General features: G+C 33.3%; 3 protein-coding genes and 1 long non-coding RNA gene across 11 annotated transcripts; 1 reads left to right on the top strand and 3 right to left on the bottom strand.

Moving 5' to 3' along the window:
• The first annotated feature begins 205 nt into the window (after nucleotides 1-205).
• Nucleotides 206-3,645, top strand: LOC18991707. Of its 8 annotated transcripts, XR_002897990.1 has the most exons (10): nucleotides 206-549; nucleotides 722-844; nucleotides 957-1,053; nucleotides 1,143-1,342; nucleotides 1,603-1,670; nucleotides 1,764-1,891; nucleotides 2,052-2,143; nucleotides 2,501-2,724; nucleotides 2,816-2,957; nucleotides 3,158-3,645. It is a non-coding gene; the product is annotated as an uncharacterized LOC18991707 (long non-coding RNA). The 8 variants fall into 8 exon arrangements; XR_002897989.1 differs by having other exon boundaries at nucleotides 1,152-1,342; nucleotides 1,603-1,891; XR_002897992.1 differs by having other exon boundaries at nucleotides 1,603-1,839.
• Nucleotides 2,183-4,744, bottom strand: LOC18991706 (PHD finger protein At1g33420). The gene is made up of 3 exons (XM_006415024.2): nucleotides 4,300-4,744; nucleotides 3,244-4,180; nucleotides 2,183-3,165 (listed from the first exon to the last, which is right to left on the bottom strand). The coding sequence occupies exons 1-3, from the start codon at nucleotides 4,643-4,645 to the stop codon at nucleotides 2,331-2,333; spliced, it is 2,118 nt and encodes a 705-aa protein (XP_006415087.1). The 5' UTR covers nucleotides 4,646-4,744; the 3' UTR covers nucleotides 2,183-2,330.
• A 7,294-nt stretch (nucleotides 4,745-12,038) lies between these two features.
• Nucleotides 12,039-14,595, bottom strand: LOC18991705 (probable beta-1,3-galactosyltransferase 8). Its single transcript, XM_006415023.2, has 7 exons — nucleotides 14,523-14,595; nucleotides 13,915-14,128; nucleotides 13,749-13,813; nucleotides 13,419-13,661; nucleotides 12,999-13,298; nucleotides 12,509-12,634; nucleotides 12,039-12,402 (listed from the first exon to the last, which is right to left on the bottom strand). Exons 2-7 carry the CDS (start codon nucleotides 14,098-14,100, stop codon nucleotides 12,138-12,140), a joined length of 1,185 nt encoding a protein of 394 aa, XP_006415086.1. The 5' UTR covers nucleotides 14,101-14,128; nucleotides 14,523-14,595; the 3' UTR covers nucleotides 12,039-12,137.
• A 1,964-nt stretch (nucleotides 14,596-16,559) lies between these two features.
• LOC18991704 (protein NRT1/ PTR FAMILY 4.4) lies at nucleotides 16,560-19,703 on the bottom strand. The gene is made up of 5 exons (XM_006415022.2): nucleotides 19,494-19,703; nucleotides 19,107-19,324; nucleotides 18,206-18,637; nucleotides 17,766-17,884; nucleotides 16,560-17,697 (listed from the first exon to the last, which is right to left on the bottom strand). The coding sequence occupies exons 1-5, from the start codon at nucleotides 19,636-19,638 to the stop codon at nucleotides 16,809-16,811; spliced, it is 1,803 nt and encodes a 600-aa protein (XP_006415085.1). The 5' UTR covers nucleotides 19,639-19,703; the 3' UTR covers nucleotides 16,560-16,808.

The following is a 19,703-nucleotide window of genomic DNA, read 5'->3' as shown; positions in this document are numbered from 1 at the left end:
CTAAACCTTTCCTCACTCGGAAATTGCAGACGGAAAAGAAAGACTCTCCGGTTAGATATTTGATAACTCAGCCCATTAATGATCTTTATTGGGCCTGATAACTGTTTGGCCCATTTAATGTTTTGTTGTAAACTGTAACCTAACATTCAACGGTGCATTTAACTCCGTTCATCTCTTTTCTTGAACAAACTGTCTGGTGGATGAATGTTACAGCTCGTTGCAGCGATGCTATTGCTTCTTCTTCTTCATCTTTCACGATTCCTCTCTGCTTCTTCTTTACCGTTTCACATGGCTGCTTCTGTTGCAAAACCAATTAGAGAAAGAGACTAACCTTCCAAAGAGAAGTTTCTTTTAAATCCGTTCAGTTGTTGTTTTTGTGGTTTTTTTTATCAATTCAATCTTCCCGTCGAGAGAATTATGGACCGGGGATAAGGGTTTCAATTCTCATGGAAACGCGCGAAAATCAATCAGTTGAACTCGATGATTTTCCCGGAAAAAAAAAAAGAAGTGTGCTGCTTTTTCAATCGATCTTGTTCGATCTATCAAGAGGTATGATTCTGAACACTTCGTCGTGTTTTGAAAATTGAGATTCTTAAATTACTCAAATCGAAGGTTTTGTGTGAATTGGATATATATGTTTCGGCAAAGTTTTAGAAGTTATTGTATCGCTTTGTGTTTCTATGTATTGTGCTGATAAACCAATTGATTTGATGAATCCCAGCTTCCTCGCATCGTTTTCGTTCCATACAATCTTCGCAGCAAGAAGGTTCATAAATTATTTCTCGCCATGGAAACGGCCTTTAGGGAATATTTAACAGATGAATATATTGATTGTGTCTTGGAGGTTAGTTTGATTCCCTTTTGTTGTCATCACAAGAATTATCCTCTATTCTGTTCATCATCAGCAAATTTTTGATTGGTGATGTCGGTGATGTTAGTTTCTCTGCTTGTTGTAGGGTTTGGAGAAAAACGTTGGAAAAATACTATGTATCAAGACTTACGGACCAGCAGATCTTCGAAATGATGAAAATGCTTAGAATCTTCATGATGATGGTCAGTTGTTGGATTTCTAGCTAATAGCCTATCATATGCATTATTTTTTTCCATTTTCTTTGTTGGTGTTTAACAAAAAGCGTTGGCAGTTGTTTCAGGTCGGAGATTTATTCTAAGTATAGGTTGCAGAGAAGAACCTACTGAAAATCAACTCCTTCGAAGTCCATTCGCATGAAAAGCTATTGCACACTCAATAGCAACATGATTATTGATACATTAAAGTCGAAGGACAATATTCTGGCAGGAGCATATGAGTTCTTACTTCTCCTCGTATATGTTACAATCAAAGGTAAGCTCTCTGCTCAATTTCAGCTTTCGCAACTTCGTGCCTTTCTAAACTCTCCAATGTAAGAAGTAAAATTTAATTGTAACGTTGTCGTGCTGTAAATTCTTTCCAGGTCAAGTTGTGCTATTTGAAGTCTCAAGCTTGCTTTTATTATAGAACCATTTTCTATTAGAATAGCATTTTCTTTTTATGTTACATTTTGCTGTTTCTGATGATTGAAATACTTGCTATGTAAAACTAATTCATTTGGTCGGCTATTGCAGGCAAATCCTCCGCTCTTGCTTCCTAACTCAAGTTCTCCAGAGGAGGGCCAAATTTGTCTCCGAGGATGGTTAGTATATGCCAAACTTGGCTCAGCCAACTATGGAGCTAGCCCAAAAGTCAATTTCCATTGAGGAAACTGTTTTTGACAAAAACGTGCAAGGTGCAAGAGCAAGATTAGTTAGAAGAGGAAGCCCAGCTAAAGTGAATTAAGAAGTTTTGCAGCGCTGATCAAGAAGGTAGATTCTGGTTCATCAATAAGAATGCAAACACATGCTTCTTTGTTTAGTGGTGAGATTACTCAAATCATTTGCATACTTTAGTCACAATATCTTCGTTTAGGAAAAGTTCAAGTAGTCATAGTAGTTGGCCTTGTATGCTTTATGTTTTTTTAGCTTCATGAGACTATCTTTGAGGTTCTTGTCTGATGCTTATTGAGTGCTCTCAACAGATTTGGACAACCCAAGTGTGGAGGCAGAGGCAAGTGACCCTGAATGAGGAAGATGTTAAGAATTAGGAGTAAAGTGCAACAATGAAGGAAAGGTAACATGCTCCTAGCAAAAAACATTTGTTCTTCATAAATGTCTCAAACCCATGAAAACATAACATTTAAAAGTCTAGGATTGAAATCTTCAAGTAGTCACGTGTTACAATCACGGGTTAACATATTAAGCCACTTGCAGTTTTATGCCTAGAAATAAACCTATATACAAAAAGATCAGAATTACAGTCAGCCTACACTAAGTGTTAAGGATAAATTAGATCCACTGCCCATAGCAGCTGACTCACCTCTACAAACAAAGCCAGTTTTGGGCACTTGACTAGAACCATGCTTGTTATCAGATTGCTTTGTTTTCTTGCTGTACAAATCAATGCATTTAAAACAATGGAACTTGGAAGGTAGTGCATCAGAGTTCTGGATCCCAGCACATCTAGTGTGGTGCCACACACCACACATATCACAGGCTAACATCCTTTCACCATCATCATCCTTTGTGCCACACTTGCAATCAACCTTCCAATTCTCCACTCCTCTCTCCATGCGGTATCGGAGGAGCCCGTGTTTTGATGAGCATCTCCCTTTAACCCGTATGACCCCATTTGTGCCAACTAAAAACTTCAGGGTAATGAAGTCATCTATAGAGCCATAACCTAGGAGCTCCTCAACTTCAAACCTCTTGAACATTGCATACACTTCCTGAAACGCCTTCACAGCTTCGCTTTTCAGGTCAGAAACAGTAGCGTCCAATGGCAAAACCAAAAGTTCAGGTGGAGGGGATGGGCAGTCTTTGGCCTCATCCGAGAGCTCAACATTGCACCACAGGTTGATTGCAAAGGGGTTAACCGTGCTAGACAGGTACTCTTTTATGAAATGCTTACAATCAAGTATCTTTGTGGCTGCATCAATCATTTTAACTCTTGTTGCCTGAGACCTAAACTCGGCCATGGTTTGTGGGTGCAATAAAGTGTCATACAAATATCTTAAGTCGCATTTGATTTGCTCTTCTGATGCAAAATTTATGTCTTGATTAGATAAGCGGTGCACATTGTTGACAGGTTCAAGCCTGAAGTTCACGAGCAAAGGTTAAGATTTTGCAAATTGGAAACCAGCCGAACCAACCAGGAAAATGAAGAAACATTACCTGTACTCAAAGTCGTTCGAACCAGGGTTACAACGGAAGCAGACTACTCGTGATCCATCATCCGCCAAAAACCCTCCAAAATGCTTTAGACAGTAATCAATCAGCTGTGGAGATGCTGTTTTGCAAATAGACCTTTTGAGAGCCCACCTTGTAACCCAGTTGCCTCGTTGACCTCCTGCAGCTTTCACTATCTTAACCATGGCTTGCTGTACACGTTCTATATCACTCCTAGTCCAAGCACACAGAACATACGGCTTTGCTGCGGGTTTTGATCGGTTCTCACGAATCAGCTGTAGCAGAAAGGAAAAGAGGTCTCTCACGGTCACAAGCTCTGAACACGAGAGTGATTGGTAGAAGCCAATAGTGGAGTGGAGTTGGGTTCTTGCCCTCCTCCCCTGGAACAAGAACTCAGAGAGAGGCATCGCAGATAGCGTATTCAACGCACCCTGGTAAACTTCTCTTGTCAGTGCATAACTCCCAGATTTGAATTCATACCCCCACTCATTGTACCACGAACAACCTCTAGTAATCCCATTAAGCAACCGGTAGTCCATTCCATACTTCCTAGACACATCCATCACACTCGCCTTACGAACAGCAAGGGAGGAACAAAGCCTGTCCCAAAAGTCCATAATGGCACGACCAGTCAAAAAACCAGAGCCACCTTCTCTACCGTTGAGAGACAAGAGATGAGCATATCCGTTTGAGTGGATAACGCCGTGAAGGAGGTGAGTGTTGTCCTCTAGCTGAGAGTAAACCCAGTCCTCGGTGTCAAGAGCCAAGCTGCACCACTTGCAATTGCTTCCTTCGGACAAGTTCTGTGTATTACCACACCTCGAGCAAGCCTTTTGCAGGCCAACGTTGTGGCTTTTACTGTCTCTTCCTGACCGTATAATAAAATGGTACCTCTTTCTACACACTGGATGGCTACTCCAGCCTTTACAAAACACATCAACATAAAAAAAAAAGGATTTTGCTTTAGTATCTTGCTTTCAAATCTATGCATGTGCAGTGATTACAATTTAAAACCTTTTTTTTTAAGGGACGTGGACTCACCAACGACTCGGCAGTGGTCACAGTAAACGGATCTAGAGGATCTGGTTACATCCTCCTCCACAACGTCGAGGGAGACGAGTCTAGTCGAGAGATCTGAACCGTCCGTCGAATCTCCATGTCTGAGAAGGATCTGCCACGTCATCAGGCTGGAGAATAGCGTCGTCGAGGTAGGGAAAGTGACGCGTGCGTGGGTAGAGAGGAAGGATCTCACTCCGTCGCGGAACGGGGGCAAGTTGGACGTGCACATCTCTTCCACCGGAAAAGTGGAGAAATCGTAGAGATCGGCGGAGATTCTGTTGCTACGCCTCGCTCTCTTGGCCTTCCGACCGCGGTCCATCACCGCCATGACTGTAACAAGCGTTTTTTCCGACACTGAATACTAAAGACAAAACCTAAAACTAGAAAAATCTAGAGAGAGAAGATTCGAGATAGATGCAGATTTGGAGGGAGAGGAGAGAGAAAGAGAAAAGGGGGGGGGGGAAGAAGAAGAAGGGTTTTTTTTGGCGGAGAGATTTTCCCTCTCAAATTAGGATTAGGATTTTTGGGGTATTGATCAAAAGCTTGACCAATTTTGTAGGAGAAGATGCTTTATTCTATGCTTTATTTTATTCTGCTCACAATTTTTCTGGGGAGAGGTGGGTCCCACTGATTTTGTAGGCGGTTTTGATTTTCCTTTCTTTTTCTTCACGCCCTAGCTGCTATGTAAGTCCTATCCCGTGTTCGAAAAATACCCTGAGGCATGCCACCGCGATTTTAGCCTAGGCGGTCAGCTTAGGCGGTTACTGATTTACTTCCAATTAATCACCGATTATTTAAAAAATAAAATCGTTGACTTAAGATAAAACTCGGAGACTATTTAACATAAATCGCGACCAGAATGTGAAAATGAATTAACTTCACAGAAGATGAAGACTCCTATTTATAGCGCAGCTTCCCCTTCTCAATTATCCAAGTTTGTCGATGTGGGACAACACAAAAGACCTATTTTTTAAAAAAAATGTTATGGGTATTTATGGATTTAAGTTAAATATGAGTATTCAATCCACCAATATGTTTTTTAGATCTACCATTATGTATATACTTATATAAAATTTAGTTATGTATGCTCTAATGTAAAAAAACTAATTTTTAAAAATGAATAATTATTAAAAAAATAATTAAAATAATTAAAATTAATATAAAAATTAATCTCCGATTAATCCCCGATTTTTTGTCTAGGCGTTAGGCAGACCTCGACCGCCCTACTAACGCCTAGCGCTTTTTTAAACATGGGTCCTATCCAATTCCGATCGTAACTCCTAAAAAATATCTCTCTCATTATAATCCAAATAGTCCAAAACAAATAATAGAACAAAACTCCCCCAGTTTTTGTCCTCTATACTATTAATAATAATCTTTAGTTATATTATAGATTATACAAACATAGTTTACTAAATTAATGTGAATAAATGTTGATTAATCTCAACTTGGGTGAAGCATGATAAAAATATTTCCTTTTTACTTGATCTAGCTCCATCTAATTCCTAAATTAAGTCAATTGTCCCATTATTCCAGCATCTTATACTAATAAAAGTTGAAGCTATAGGCTTCTCAAGGCGTCCACATAGGATTTAAAAAATCAATTCTATTGGTCCACATCAACATTCGAAAATAAGGAAAATTTACAATTTTTAATATTATTTTTGAATAAAGAAATTAAGAAAGTTCAAATTGTAATATTATTGCTAAATAAAAAATTATGTATAATTTTTTTATTAGTCCACTTCAATATTGAAAATTAAAATGTTTACAAATTCTATTATTGTTTTTATTAAAGATAAAGAAATTATATATAATTTATATTAATAATGAAAAACTAAAATAAATAATATTAAAATAGGAAATTTTTACATTTAAATTAGATGTATACACATATTTAGAGACTCTTACATTAATATCCAATTTTTTGTCACATATAACAATTTAAAAAAAAAAAAATTATGTGTGTGTAACCATATCAAAAAAAAAATAGAGTTAAGTTTCATAAAAAATGAGTCATTACAGCATAAAAGAACCAACTTGACTAAACTATATGTTTAACTATTATCTAGATTACAAAAAATATATTGAAAGGAGATATAAATAAAGCCACTACAAGACGCTTTAATATTGAAAAAGAGACCATAAAATCTCTAAAGCTTGGCCACCAAATTTGAGAAGAATGATAAATTCCAAGCAATCCGAGAAACATGTCAAATGATTGATATTTGACACTTTTGAAAAACGAAGCACATAAAATAGAGAAAGAAGTTCCATTATTAAGACGAATGAGATTGAAGTATCCAATTTCTGAAATAACATAACATCTGATTGGGTTTTAACAACCTAGCTTTAAACCACAAATGTAACAATTAGCTGACCAAGTAGCATCTGAATACATTCGGTAAGCCTCAAAACACTACAAGAAAGTAGGACTTTAGCAACGATAATTTACGACGACTACAAATCGTCGTAAATTCCCTTCGAATTAACGACGATTGCACGACGATTCTTAGAATCGTCGCCAAATCGTCGTTAATTTGCGACGAAACATAATCGACGTTAAATCGTCGTGAAATAACGACGATCTGGCGACGATAACAAGAGTCGACGTGAAATCGTCGTAACTTAGGGACGATTTAACGACGAATAATTTCCGTCGGGAATCAACGACGAATTTACGACAAAATAATAGGTCGGTCAAACACGTTTTCACCCGATTCTCATTTTCGTTGTTAATTCGTCGCTAAATTACATTTCGTCGTAAATTCGTTGTTAAATAACGTTGTTAATTCGATGGTAAGCCAAATAAAAATCTATATATAGTGCCTCCCATAACCCAAAAAAATCACAATGCTCCTAAATGGAGGCGAACTCCCGCCTATGACAGAGGTTTTCGCGAAGTGTCACCGGAAAAAGGATGGTGCATTCGTTTCTGAGAAAGCCGAGCAGCTCTATAATGAAGTTACTTCAAAGGTTGCTGAGCGAGAGACCCAACTATCTCCCGGAGGTTCTTCAGTTCAATCCGGAGGGTTGACTACTCGTGAGATCGATCAAATCTTCGAGGAGGTATATATATTTAATAAATATTATTTATTTATTTATTTTTAATATTTTGATTTCTAATAAAATTTAATTTAAAATGTAGGTCGCTCCGAAAAAGAAGGGAAAAGTTGTAGGGATAGGATCTATTAGAGACGTCCTGAGTGCTTCGTCATCCGCACCACGCCGCCGAGGACGAGAAGATGCTCCAGTCGTTCTACGGGCCAAGATTGCAACTTTAGATGAGTCTCAAAGCGCATATCACCAGGAAGTTCAGGAGGAGCTTTCAGAGTATGACTCCATCTTTGATATCATTGCCCTCTCAGTCCCAGATGTTGCAAATGCCTTGCGAGCAAAACGTCAAAAACGTGCAGCGGAAAAGGAGGCAAGATTGGCGGCACGGAGAGCGGCGACACAAGCTGCGGGTACTCAAGGAGCATCTACAAGTGGAGGAGCGACACAAGCTGCGAGTACTCAAGGAGCATCTACAAGTGGTGGAGAGGATCAATCACATGCTCCGGTTACAAATCTTGCGGACGATTTTGGAGATTTCGAAATTGATTATGATGCTTAAATATGATTTCTTTTTGTTGTAATAAAAATATTTTGTTTTATTTTTAATTAAAATAATTTTATTTTCAAATTTTCAAATTAATTTATTCAAATTAATTTATTTCATTTTTTATTATTATTTCAAAAAAAATTTGGGTTTAAAAATTAAATAAACTTTCGTCCTTAAATCATTGTAAATTACGACGAATTACCAACGATATGTTTACGACGAATTAGGGACGAATGTATAGTAACGACGATTTAAGGACGATTCTTCGACCACGAATTTGCAACAAATTGTCGACAAATGTTTTTTCGTCGTTTAATCGTCGTTACTTTTACAACGATGTTACGACGAATGCTTCCCGACGATTTAACGACGATTCTTTGTTTCTCGCTAATTAAAGACGATTTTACGACGAATTACCAGTTACGACGATCAATATACGACGAACTGGAATTCGTCGTTAAATCGTCGCAAACCTCATTTAACAACGATTTAACGACGAATATGGTCGTTGTGAAATGGTTGATTTCTTGTAGTGAAACAAGGAGACTTCTAAATCCTATTACTAAGAAAAGTTAAAGCTATATGCCTCTAAGAATATCCACACAGGATTTAAAAGTTCAATTCTATTTGTCTACATCAATATTTAAAATTAAATTTTTAAAAAAATTCTATTGTTAACAAAAAATTATATTTATAGAAAAATAAAAGTTGAAGCTATATGCATCTAATGACATCCACATAAGATTTAAAAGGTCAATTTTATTAGTTTACATCAATAACTAAAATTAAAAAAAAAATCTAAATTATAAAATTACATTGTTAATACAAAACAATATAAGAAAATATTGTTTATTAAAATTTATAATAATATTTAAAGCTATATTATTTTCAATATTAAAGTAGGAAAATAGGAAAATATTGAATTTAAATTAGATATATGCACACATATTCAGGGACTCTTACATTAGCAATCAAATTTTTGTCACATACTATAATAAAAATTAAGTTTTTTTTTCCTTTGTGTGCAACCATTTCAATTAAAAAAACAAAAATATAGAGTTAGGTTGCACTAAAGAATGACTTATTACAACGTAAAATAACAAATTTGACTAAACTATCTGTTTAAATATTAGTTAAATTACAAAGAATATGATGAAAGAAGATATAAACAAAACCACTAGAAGCTGCTTTAATATTCCAAAAGAGATCATAAAATCTATAAAGTTTAACCATCGAATTTGAGAAGAATGATAAATTCCAAGCAATCTGAGAAACGTGTCAAGTGATTGATACTCGACACTTTTAAAAAATGAAGCACTGAAAATAGAGTAAGAGGTTCCGTCATTAAGGCGAAGGAGACTGAGGTATCCGAAAAAAAAATTTGGAATAACATTGCATCTAACAGGGTTTTAACAACCCAACCTCAACCACAAAGGTAACAATTAGCTGACCAAGCAATATCCAAATACATTAGGTAAGTTTCAAAACAAGGAGGATAGACCAATATCACTTACCGCAACAGGCATCGTGTAGGATCTTCCAGCTTTGATTTCTAAATCTATACTAATAAAAGTTAAAGTTATATTTCTCTAAAAGTATCCACATAGGATTTAAAAGTTCAATTCTATTGGTCCACATCAAAATTTAAAATTAAAAAATTCCACATTTTAAAATTATATTGTTAACAAAAAATATATTTATAGAAAAAAATTTAAAATAATATTGTTAACAAATTTTTCTATTATTAATAACAGTTAAAAATATATTATTTCAGTGCATCCGCATCAGCATTTAAAAATTTAATTTTATTTGTATATATCAAAATTGTCAATTAAAAAAAAATTCTTAATTCTAATATTATTGTTAAGAAAATAAATTAAAAACTAAAGAAATTTCTATTAACAAAAAACAACCTGATATTAAAATCTTCAATATCACTGTTTAAGTTACAGATTTAATTTGTTATCTATAATAAAAATATATGATACTTATCAAGATTAATTTATTTGATTTTAAAAATTTTCACGTAAAATTTTAAATAACTAATAATTATGATTTATATTCATCTAAATTTTTGTTACATATGCAAAACATATTTTCACATAACCTCATGTAATATATTATGCAAAAATAATCAAAAAATTACATTTTGTATATTCGATTTAGAATTGCAATAGATTAATAGAAATTTTTAATTTTTATTTTTTTCAATTTGTTATTAATTTTTCTATATTTGTATGTATTAAATTGTACCGGTTTTTTCTACTTAATTATAATTAGAAAAAGTGAGAATAAATATAATAAAACTGAATATAATCATATAAAAATCATTAAAATATATAAATAAGACTAAAAAACATATATAATAAGAATAAAAAGGAACATGATTAAACAAAAATTCATTCTTATTAGAAGAGATGATGTATAATCACTGAAAAATTATTTAAAATTTAACACAACCAATTGACAAAAATATATTTAATTCACATATTTTGTGTGATTTTATTCATATCATATTCAACTATTATTTTGGTTTCAAAACTTAAGTTGTTATTAATCTCAAAGTAAATATTTTATTTATTAGTTTGTTTTTTACATTAATAAATCAAAAAAAATTGTATTGGTTAAACAAGAGCAGAAATTTTTTTTTTAAATAACACATATATAATTGAGATAAAAGTGAAAATGATAAAAAAAAGTATTTTTTCTTCTTAATTTAAAGAAGTGAATGTATAATATTTTATCATCATGTCAATATTATGTTTAAAAAGTAACATTTGATTAATTTGTAAAAAAATTAGTTAGTTTGAGTATATTAAATTATAAGTGTTTGATAAATTAACACATTTTTGAAATACGACATATATAGATTCAAAACAAAATTTTTATATTTTTAATAAAATTATACGACATATATAAAATTATTATATTAATATCATTATATTTTTAATATATTATCAAAACACTAATATATAAAATTTATATCATCATAGATGTAATTGATTGTATATAATTTTTATCAACAAAATACCCACGCGTAGCGTGGATGCAAAATCTAGTTTTCATATTTAATACCTGATTAAAAATATGAAAAGATTTCTTTCGGCTGATCCGTATCTCAACCGTTTCTTTCAAAATTGGAATTTCTACCGATTCAAAATTATATCCTTTCTTGCTAAAAAAGAAAAATCAAATCCATGACTTAACAAGTAAGGGTCCCAAAAAAAAGATAATTTTAGCCAATAAGAATATGCCATATAATAAAATCAATTAAGGTAATTTACCATATAACACAATTTTAAATATTTTTTTTCTTAATATAAAAAACTAAATCATAATTTGAAAATAGTGAACTCAAACATAATATTAAAGTTTATGTAGAATTATTTGACATAATTATTTGTTTATTTTGGAATTTTAAATGAAAAAAACTAAACCCTAAATTAGAAATAGTGAACCCAAACATAATATTGAAGTTTATGTAGAATTTGTTTTTACATATATTTATTTCGAAATTTTAAATGAAGAAAAACTAAATTCTAAATTGAAAATAGTGAACCTAAACATAATATTAAATTTATTTTTTAATAAAAATATATTAAACCCTAGTTTAGAAATAGTGAACCCAAACATAATACTAAAGTTTATATAGAATTATTTTTAGTGAAAATATATTTTTACATAACTATTTTTTTATTTTTGAAATTTTAAATGATGAAAAACTAAACCCTAAATTCAAAATAGTGAATCCAAACATAATATCAAATTTTATTTATATTTATTTTTAATAAATATATATTTACATGATTATTTATTTTATTTTCGAAATTTTAAACTCTAATACCTAAATTCTAATCTTTAAAATCTAAATTCTAATTTTTATATACATTAATTAATTATATATATTTAATAAAATATTTGTTTGAGTATTTAATCTTTTAATTTTTATTTTGTATTTTTATTTTGTATTTTTATTTTAAAATAATATTACATGACAGATTCTCATTGGTTAAAATAAGAGGGGGTGAATGAATGAATTCATCCCTACAGATGAACCCAAGAATTTTCCTAATTTTTTGGAAAAGAAGAAACCAATTTTCCACACCCAAAAAAAGTCAAATTATCTCGCAAATCTTTTATTACTGTAACCTTTCCTTATTGTTTCCACAAAACGCTACCAACTAACAATAAGCAAACTTTAAAATCATAAAAAAACTCAGAAGAAGAAGCGAAAATTAGAGAGAGGAGTGTCTCCTTCAGCACAAGCTCGGTGTACACGTGTCATCCGATCAACGGACTTACAAATACCACTGCAAGACCAATCGAACGACGCAGCGCACACGTTCCCTGCCTGAGCTTTCCATTGACAATCCGGTGGAGTTCCGCAACACATGGATCTCTCGTCCACATGCTCAACCTCTAAACCGAGCAGCCACGCTCCTAACGACACATCCTCGTTCGCGTACCGGTGCAGTATTCCCCTGCGCGCGTGTCCACGGTATGTGTATATGATTTTATAACTTATAGCTCAAGAAACACATGAATTAATACTCTGAATCTCTGATTATTATATTATGAATCACTCACTGGTTAGTGGATATATACGAAGCTAAGTCTTTGGAGATTGCGTAAATCTGCCCTGTCGCATGCCTGAAGTATTTGTTCCCTTCTTCTCCGAATTTCCAAAATTCTGGTTCGTGATACTTCACTCCCCTGTTTATTTACATTTCGGACAGGGATAAATAAGAGATTAACAAAGTTAATTCAAAAGAGTTTTGAATATATATATATATATACAAAAATGTTAATTCAAAAGAGTTTTGAGCTTTGAGTTTATAGGGTTTAGAATCTAATTTTATGGAATTCGGGTTTTAGGAGTTTGAGTTTAGGGTTTAGTTTTTATGGTTGAATTTTAAATTATGTTGTTTCAAAATAAAAATAAAAATGTAGACTATTTTGTGAATTTTAGTACGTATAAATTATGGTATTTTTCTTAAGAGTTCATTTTCTAAGTATCCAAAGATGTTAAATTTTTAATTTTTTTGGATTTGAAATAAGTAGTAGTAGTTTAGCTTACTTTTGTGAAAGAACAGGACCAGACTTCATGCAACCAATGTAAATCCTCGGTCTTGATTGATATCTGGCAAGTGTTGTAACAAGCATCCCTAGATTGACATGAACATCATCGTCCACCTTCACATAGAACTCTGCGTCCCACATTGCAGCTGCTGTTGAGAAGTAGAGCCTTGTCTTGGTCGAGAGCTGGTGATATCCTTCAATGTGTTTTAGCCTCAAGAAATCTTTATGCTCTGAATCTTCCTCATCAATGGCTTTGTCTAATACTCCTCCTGGTGTTGCACTGTGTCCTATCACAAACCTTACAAAAAACAAAACAAAAGATCCAAACTTTAAATGACTGACTAATTTGGTTATCTTAAAGTTAGTGACTTGAGTCTTTTTTTTTTCCTTTCTTGATACTTGTGGCTTACTTCACAACCTTACAACAATCCCTTTCTCTTTCTCGATTTTCTTGAGCTTTTCTCCTGTTGGCATCCATGTCTGCCTCACCGAGTCTCGTCTCTTCCTACTGCTGAAAGCTGTGTTGATGCCTATCACTGCATATACTTTCTGCAGACTCTGGTTTTTTGCGCTCCTTTCGCTCCAAAACTCACTGCTTCTCTGGCTGGTATGTCCTGTTGCTAACTCCAGCTCCAAAGTTGACATTGTTCTCTCTAACGCTCTACACAATTCATAAAGACTTTTAGTGTTTACATCCTCTGTCTCAATCTTGTTATAAAAACACAAGAAATAATAAGACTTTAATTACTTTACTGCTTGGTGGGTTTTAGATACTTCTCCTATTATATCTCTGGACTTGCTCTCTATCAATTTCTGATCAACAAAAGAAAAAAAAACAAAATGTGATTAGTGTATGAGCAGATGCTAATTATTTGAATTTTTTTAGTAAGGAAGAAGCAGAGAAGTCTTATTACGCGTTTATGTTCATCGCAGTCCTTTTGAATCTCTAAATGCTTGGACAAATGACTTGCGAGATGTTGATCCTCTTCTTCAGACACGTAAGAACGACTTAAAGTTCGACTCATGAACAGTGAGCCTGCAAGAAAGCTGGCAAGGCACAGAACTATTATGGCTTTCCCTGAAGCAGCTTTGGCCCTCATCTCTTCTGCACCTCTTAAAGTCCTAAATCTGCATAACATCATGTAAATGAATCATCAGGATGATGCATAATCAATATATTTTGTCATTACATGCAATATATGATCATGGCATGTGTGTATACATATGTTATATGCTCATGAGGATGCTAGAAAGATCCAACTTAAAGTCTTAAAACCTCTCTACATTTCATAAGTTGCATATTTACATACAAAATGTTTATTTCTAATATAATCAATTTGCAGGAGATTTGTCGGAGTCAAAAACGTTATGGACCAAAGCTATACATCTAGGAACTCAAAGGTCAGATTATATGTTGCACAGTTTTCTTACAGTAATTACTAACTAGACACCATTGGCATAAAAATTGATAATTCCCAAAAAGTAGACTCTTGAGATCCATGTTTGAGAATCATGAACATACCTCTATAAGCGCATGTGAGGCACAGAAAAGGGACTGAATTTCTGGGAATATGAGAGCTGTCAGATTGAGAAACAAGTTCTGAATGTTCATGAGATGTTATTTATATAAAATGAAAACAGGAATGCAGTTGCAGAACGGCAATGGCGTTGATGTTTTGCTTCTCTCTCTCTCAATCTGTCTGTCTTGTCATACAATGTGCATGTCTCAACTAACTATCTGCAGATAGCAGAAATTACAAAACAAATGAAAAACTCATAAAACTCTAATTTCTGTTTGTGTTTACTTACTTTTCCGTTTTTCTTTTTTGTTTTCAACATTTTATGCGCTTAGTGTGTTGCTTTCACAACGCATGACACAAGTTCTTGAATAGATACCCAAAACTAGGCGTGAACGTGGTATTTGACTATAAGAGGTGTAACCTGAGGTTACAGCATATCATAATGCTTGTAAATACTATTGTAGAATTACATGAAAATGTAACAATTCTCTACTCAAGTTTCACTATCTTATATATAAAACTTGGAGTTGAGTGACACATCAGCGCTAGAGAGAGCACCACCTGTCATTTTCAAGTTTAATAAAATAATTAATTAATTATATTTAAAGCAAACACATTAAAACATATTAAAACACATTAAAAACATAAATAAATATTAATACTATATATTTATATTAGAATAAAATTCAAATTTAATTTAACTATATACAAACTTATAAATATTATATAATACAAGACGTTTTAAATGTACAATTCTATTTTCTTTTTAAATGTTTTAAACTTCATTTATAAACTAAAAATATAATTAAATTTTAATGCAAGTGAAAAAAAATTATGAGACTAAATAAGTTAAAAAATTTCAAATAATCTTATATAAAAATTCAACTAATAAAATTGTAAAACACAAATCATATTTAATAAACTATTAAAAAGATAAAAGTTATTAAAAATAATAGTAAAAAGAAAGATATCCACATAAAAATATCATCTATGGTTTTTTTAAGTAATTAAAAAAGATGAAATCAATAAAATATATATATAATCAAAAAAAAATCAAATATTAAATTAAAAAAATTAACAAATATTATATTAGTACGATTTACAAGAATAAAAAGAATATAAAGATCGAAGAAAAAATGAAACTATTTAATACAACTGGTGTAAAGGGATTACATATAATATATATATATCATCAAGAAGAAATAAAAAAAAATAGAAATATTTTAGACAAAAATACATTAATAATAAACTTAAAATTCAATACAAATTATTTAAAATATAAATTTAAACAAGATCCGCGCGTATTTCTCTCCTAATATCCTTTAAAAACTGATCCAGACATATCTATATATGTGAAGTGGTCTTTTTCAAACCCAATACGGTTTGTAATAATTAAGCTCTGTAATTTGCATTTCCAAGTAAAACCAATACATAGGTCTCGATCAAATTGGGTTGGTCCATTTCGTAGAGGTTGAAAAACATTCTTGGACCTAGCTGCAAGAACTTCTAACAACCTTAAGCAACCTTTTTAGATATGTATTGTTCAATTAAAAGTTAGGATAAGGAATTAACATATGGATTATAGTATTTTTATTTTCTTGTTAGAGCCAATGAGACAACACACAAAACTCAAATGTTTTCTTATATTGTAGTGGTGAAGACACTATTTTTTTCAATGAGATCTGTAGCAATGGAGCAGAGTGTTTTGTGGACCTTCTCTGTCTGCCCGAAGGTTACAACTAATTAATGATGCCTCACTAAATCTTTAACCTGATGATGTCAATATATATGGGTATTGACCATTTATATCTCTCTTCAACTTCAAAGATGTGTCATAAGTCTATGGAATCATCATATGACTCAAACGTCAAATCCGCTTATTGTTTGTGGTTGCTGTTCAACGCAGCAATCGCCAAACAAAAACGTTGTTTTAAGCGGTTGGTGTTCTTCATCTTTACCCCCAAATCTTATAACCTTGTACAAAGTTAAAAACAATTGGTGACACTATTGTTATCATTACCTCAAAGTCGACTCACATCACAAAACCAACTAGCTTAATACATTATTCATTCAGAAAACAAGTTCTTCTAAACCTTTTTAACTAACTTTTCATCATTACAAACCCCAAAAATTAAATTAAAAACAAGAAAAACTCAAACCCACCACTTCCAAAAACTTATGATTACAACCGGATTACTAAGCATAAAAGATCTAAAACTCTTCAAAAGACTTGTTCTATTATACCTCCTAAAGGAAACATACAACAAGATGATCTAAAACATACTTAGTCAAATTCTTGGCTTCTCCGTCACGGAATTCTTATTTTCGCCATCTTCTAAATCCTCCAAGCTATTAACTTCGGCGCTATGATGTGTCGCAGATGGATCAAATGAATACCATCTTGACCAAAAAAGATAATTAAAGAAGTTGATAAAACTCAATGAAGCTAAGAGCCAGTAAAAGAGATCTAATCTATCTTTGTTTAAGTCGTTATCACCTAACCAACCTTCTCTTGTCCCGGGCCCATTACTAGATGTAACTCTGTTCACGGTCGAGACAAGAACAGAGCTAAGATAGAATCCAAAAGAGTAGGAACAGTAAGTCATTGCAGTGAGAAAAGATTGCATACTCTGTGAAGACTGTTTGTAAAAAAACTCTACTAATCCAACGGCTGTAAACATCTCTGATAAACCGAATATCAGAAACTGTGGAGCGATCCAGAAGATAGAGAGCGTTACATTCTGTTCTAAGAACGATTCACGTCTCTTCTTTTCCACTAAAGCGGCTGCAACCATTGAGAAAGTCGCTAGGAAGAGTCCTGTGCCAATTCTCTGAAGAGGTGAGATTCCAGAATCGTTTCCCGTGAGTTTTCTAGCGATTGGGACGAAGAACGTTTCGTATAGAGGAACGAAGAAGATGAGAATGATGTAAGGGATAGCTTGAAGAGAAGCTGGTGGGATTTGGAATGTTTTTGTGATGTGTGTATTCATGGAGCTTCCTTGCTGAACAGAGAAAGTTTGGAGCTGAGCTAAGATTGTGTTGAAGATGATTGTGCATGCGAATATCGGTATTACTGATAACAGAATCTTGACTTGATGGACTTGTTCGATTGTGCAGAGTCTCCATGGACTCTCCATGGCTTTGCCTTGCGTCTTGAAGCAAGCCTTGTCAAGAAACCTGCCGTTTTTTGCGGTTAGTTAGTTAGTTAATATAGCGTTTAAGTAAAGAGATTAATGGCTAATCACCTGAACTTATTAGTATGGAGGAGAGGTTTGAAACGAACGAGATCCGTTGAAAGTTGATGATGCATGTTCTTGTTTGAAGGGCAAATCTGTTTTCGTTTAGTGATCGCGGCTACAAAGACCTGAATCGATCAAAGAATAAAATTCAAGATCAAACTCTTTATAATGCCTCAAAATTTAGTAAAGAGGCATGTGTGGGTTTATATGTTGAAAAACAAATCGTTACATTTTAAATTTTATTAATATTTGATTCTTATAACAATTTTGTAAAGTGCTAAACAAACTTATAGAAAAATATGCATTTAACATTTTGCAATTAACTAAAGAATTATGTTTAAAAAGGTTTTAAGTTCGTTTGAAGAAGAAAATGAGCAAGCACAAGAAACATAAAAACACAAGTGAAGATGCTAAATGAGCAAACAAACAATCTCTTGTGGATTTACCTGAGCAATTGGTATGAAGATGCTACCGCGAGGTGGTTTATTCCTGTAAAAGTTAGTACCAGCAGCAAGACTGATCATCCCGGCGGCCATAACAGCCGCCGAGACACCAAAACCGATGTCCATGCCAGAATGGGTTTGCACCCAAACCAAGAGTGTGAGTGCAATAAGTTGACCCATTGAGAAGGCGAAATAAGCTGCATTGAAGAAACTAGATAGCTTCCTCAAGTCTTTCCTTTGAAACTGGTCCGCACCGTGAGAAATGATGTTTGGTTTGAGACAGCCGCTCCCTAAGGCCACTAAACAGAGTGCTGCGTAGAGAGTAACCGCCTTGTAACCATTTGCCTCTAAACACTGTGTTGTAGTGTCCTTCATGTTGCATTTTGGTGGTCTTAGCTGTGGAACATGAGCTTGTACTGACAATAATATGAACCCCTGATTCAATTAAATTACATGTTTTTTTTTAGCCAAAACATTTCCTCAATTTGTCATAGCTTAGAAAAAAATACATGTAATGTATATTGTGGATACTATAATCTGAACATGTTTTAAATTTGTTCAATTATCTTTACAAAGTTTACATGTTGCCTGGATGTATGTCTTATGCAGTTACTAGACTTTTGTGTAACATTCTTTTTTACGTCACTATTGTGTGACATTGATAGAATATTAGCATATAACATAGCCTATTTACTTTTCCAAAGAACCGAAAGTTTAACAAGAAAAAATTAGTTCATTCACTTTAATCAGAACTTTACGTTAAAGTTTTGGACTTTTGTCTTTTAAGTTTTAATATATCACAAGTTACTAGTCCTTAGAGATGAAAGATGATGTAGAATATTCAAGAGCATCTTAAACAGAAATGACAAAGGCTAAACGAGCTAGAGAGGGAGAGAAAATATACGGAGATTTCTATGACGCCGAAAACGAGCATGGTGCGAAAGCTTCCAAGGTATGAATCAGAGAGGAAGCCACCAAGAAGCGAGAGAAGAAACACAGTTCCTATAAAGTTAGTCACGATATTTGCAGATTTCGACAAAGGGAAATGCATATCGTTGAACACGTATGTGATCAAGTTGTTACCAACAGCCGCAATCGCCATCATCTCAAAGGCTTGTAAGCCTAAACGTATATACAAAACCAAACAAATTTTAACATACTATATGGTTGGAAAATGCTTAAACCGGACCGACCATATGTGACATGCTCTCTAGTCGATATATAGAACTAATATAGTTCATGTTAACAAGAGGAGAGAGAGATAGAGAGAGTAAAAGTGAAAGAGAGACACCTAAAACAAAGAGAGCAGCTCTTGTACCACCATGCTTGCTTGGCCTGCATGGTCGACCTCGGAAATCGACGCAAAGATCCTCCGATGATTCCTCAATCGTGTGTAGTCGTCTTTTAGCTTCTTCAGGTAAATCATGAAGATCCATAACTCTTTCTATTTTTCTTGTATAATAGCAACAGAAGGAAGATATAATATATGTTTGGCTTTAGA

This window comes from Eutrema salsugineum, unplaced genomic scaffold (assembly GCF_000478725.1).
Source record: "Eutrema salsugineum unplaced genomic scaffold, Eutsalg1_0 scaffold_5, whole genome shotgun sequence".
Classification (NCBI taxonomy): domain Eukaryota; kingdom Viridiplantae; phylum Streptophyta; class Magnoliopsida; order Brassicales; family Brassicaceae; genus Eutrema; species Eutrema salsugineum.
The sequence above is the reverse complement of the archived record's forward strand: the minus strand, read 5'-3'. Positions and strand labels throughout refer to the sequence as shown.

Coding starts and splice junctions, on each gene's coding strand:
- LOC18991706 (XM_006415024.2), bottom strand. CDS start 4,645: ATGGCGGTGATGGACCGCGGTCGGAAGGCCAAGAGAGCGAGGCGTAGC. Junction 4,181..4,299: donor TGACCACTGCCGAGTCGTTG/GTGAGTCCACGT, acceptor TGTTTTGTAAAG/GCTGGAGTAGCCATCCAGTG. Junction 3,166..3,243: donor TCGAACGACTTTGAGTACAG/GTAATGTTTCTT, acceptor CGTGAACTTCAG/GCTTGAACCTGTCAACAATG.
- LOC18991705 (XM_006415023.2), bottom strand. CDS start 14,100: ATGAGGGCCAAAGCTGCTTCAGGGAAAGCCATAATAGTTCTGTGCCTT. Junction 13,814..13,914: donor ACTGCGATGAACATAAACGC/GTAATAAGACTT, acceptor TTTGTTGATCAG/AAATTGATAGAGAGCAAGTC. Junction 12,635..12,998: donor GGTCCTGTTCTTTCACAAAA/GTAAGCTAAACT, acceptor GTAAATAAACAG/GGGAGTGAAGTATCACGAAC.
- LOC18991704 (XM_006415022.2), bottom strand. CDS start 19,638: ATGGATCTTCATGATTTACCTGAAGAAGCTAAAAGACGACTACACACG. Junction 19,325..19,493: donor AGCTGCTCTCTTTGTTTTAG/GTGTCTCTCTTT, acceptor ATATACGTTTAG/GCTTACAAGCCTTTGAGATG. Junction 17,698..17,765: donor CTCCATACTAATAAGTTCAG/GTGATTAGCCAT, acceptor AAAAAACGGCAG/GTTTCTTGACAAGGCTTGCT.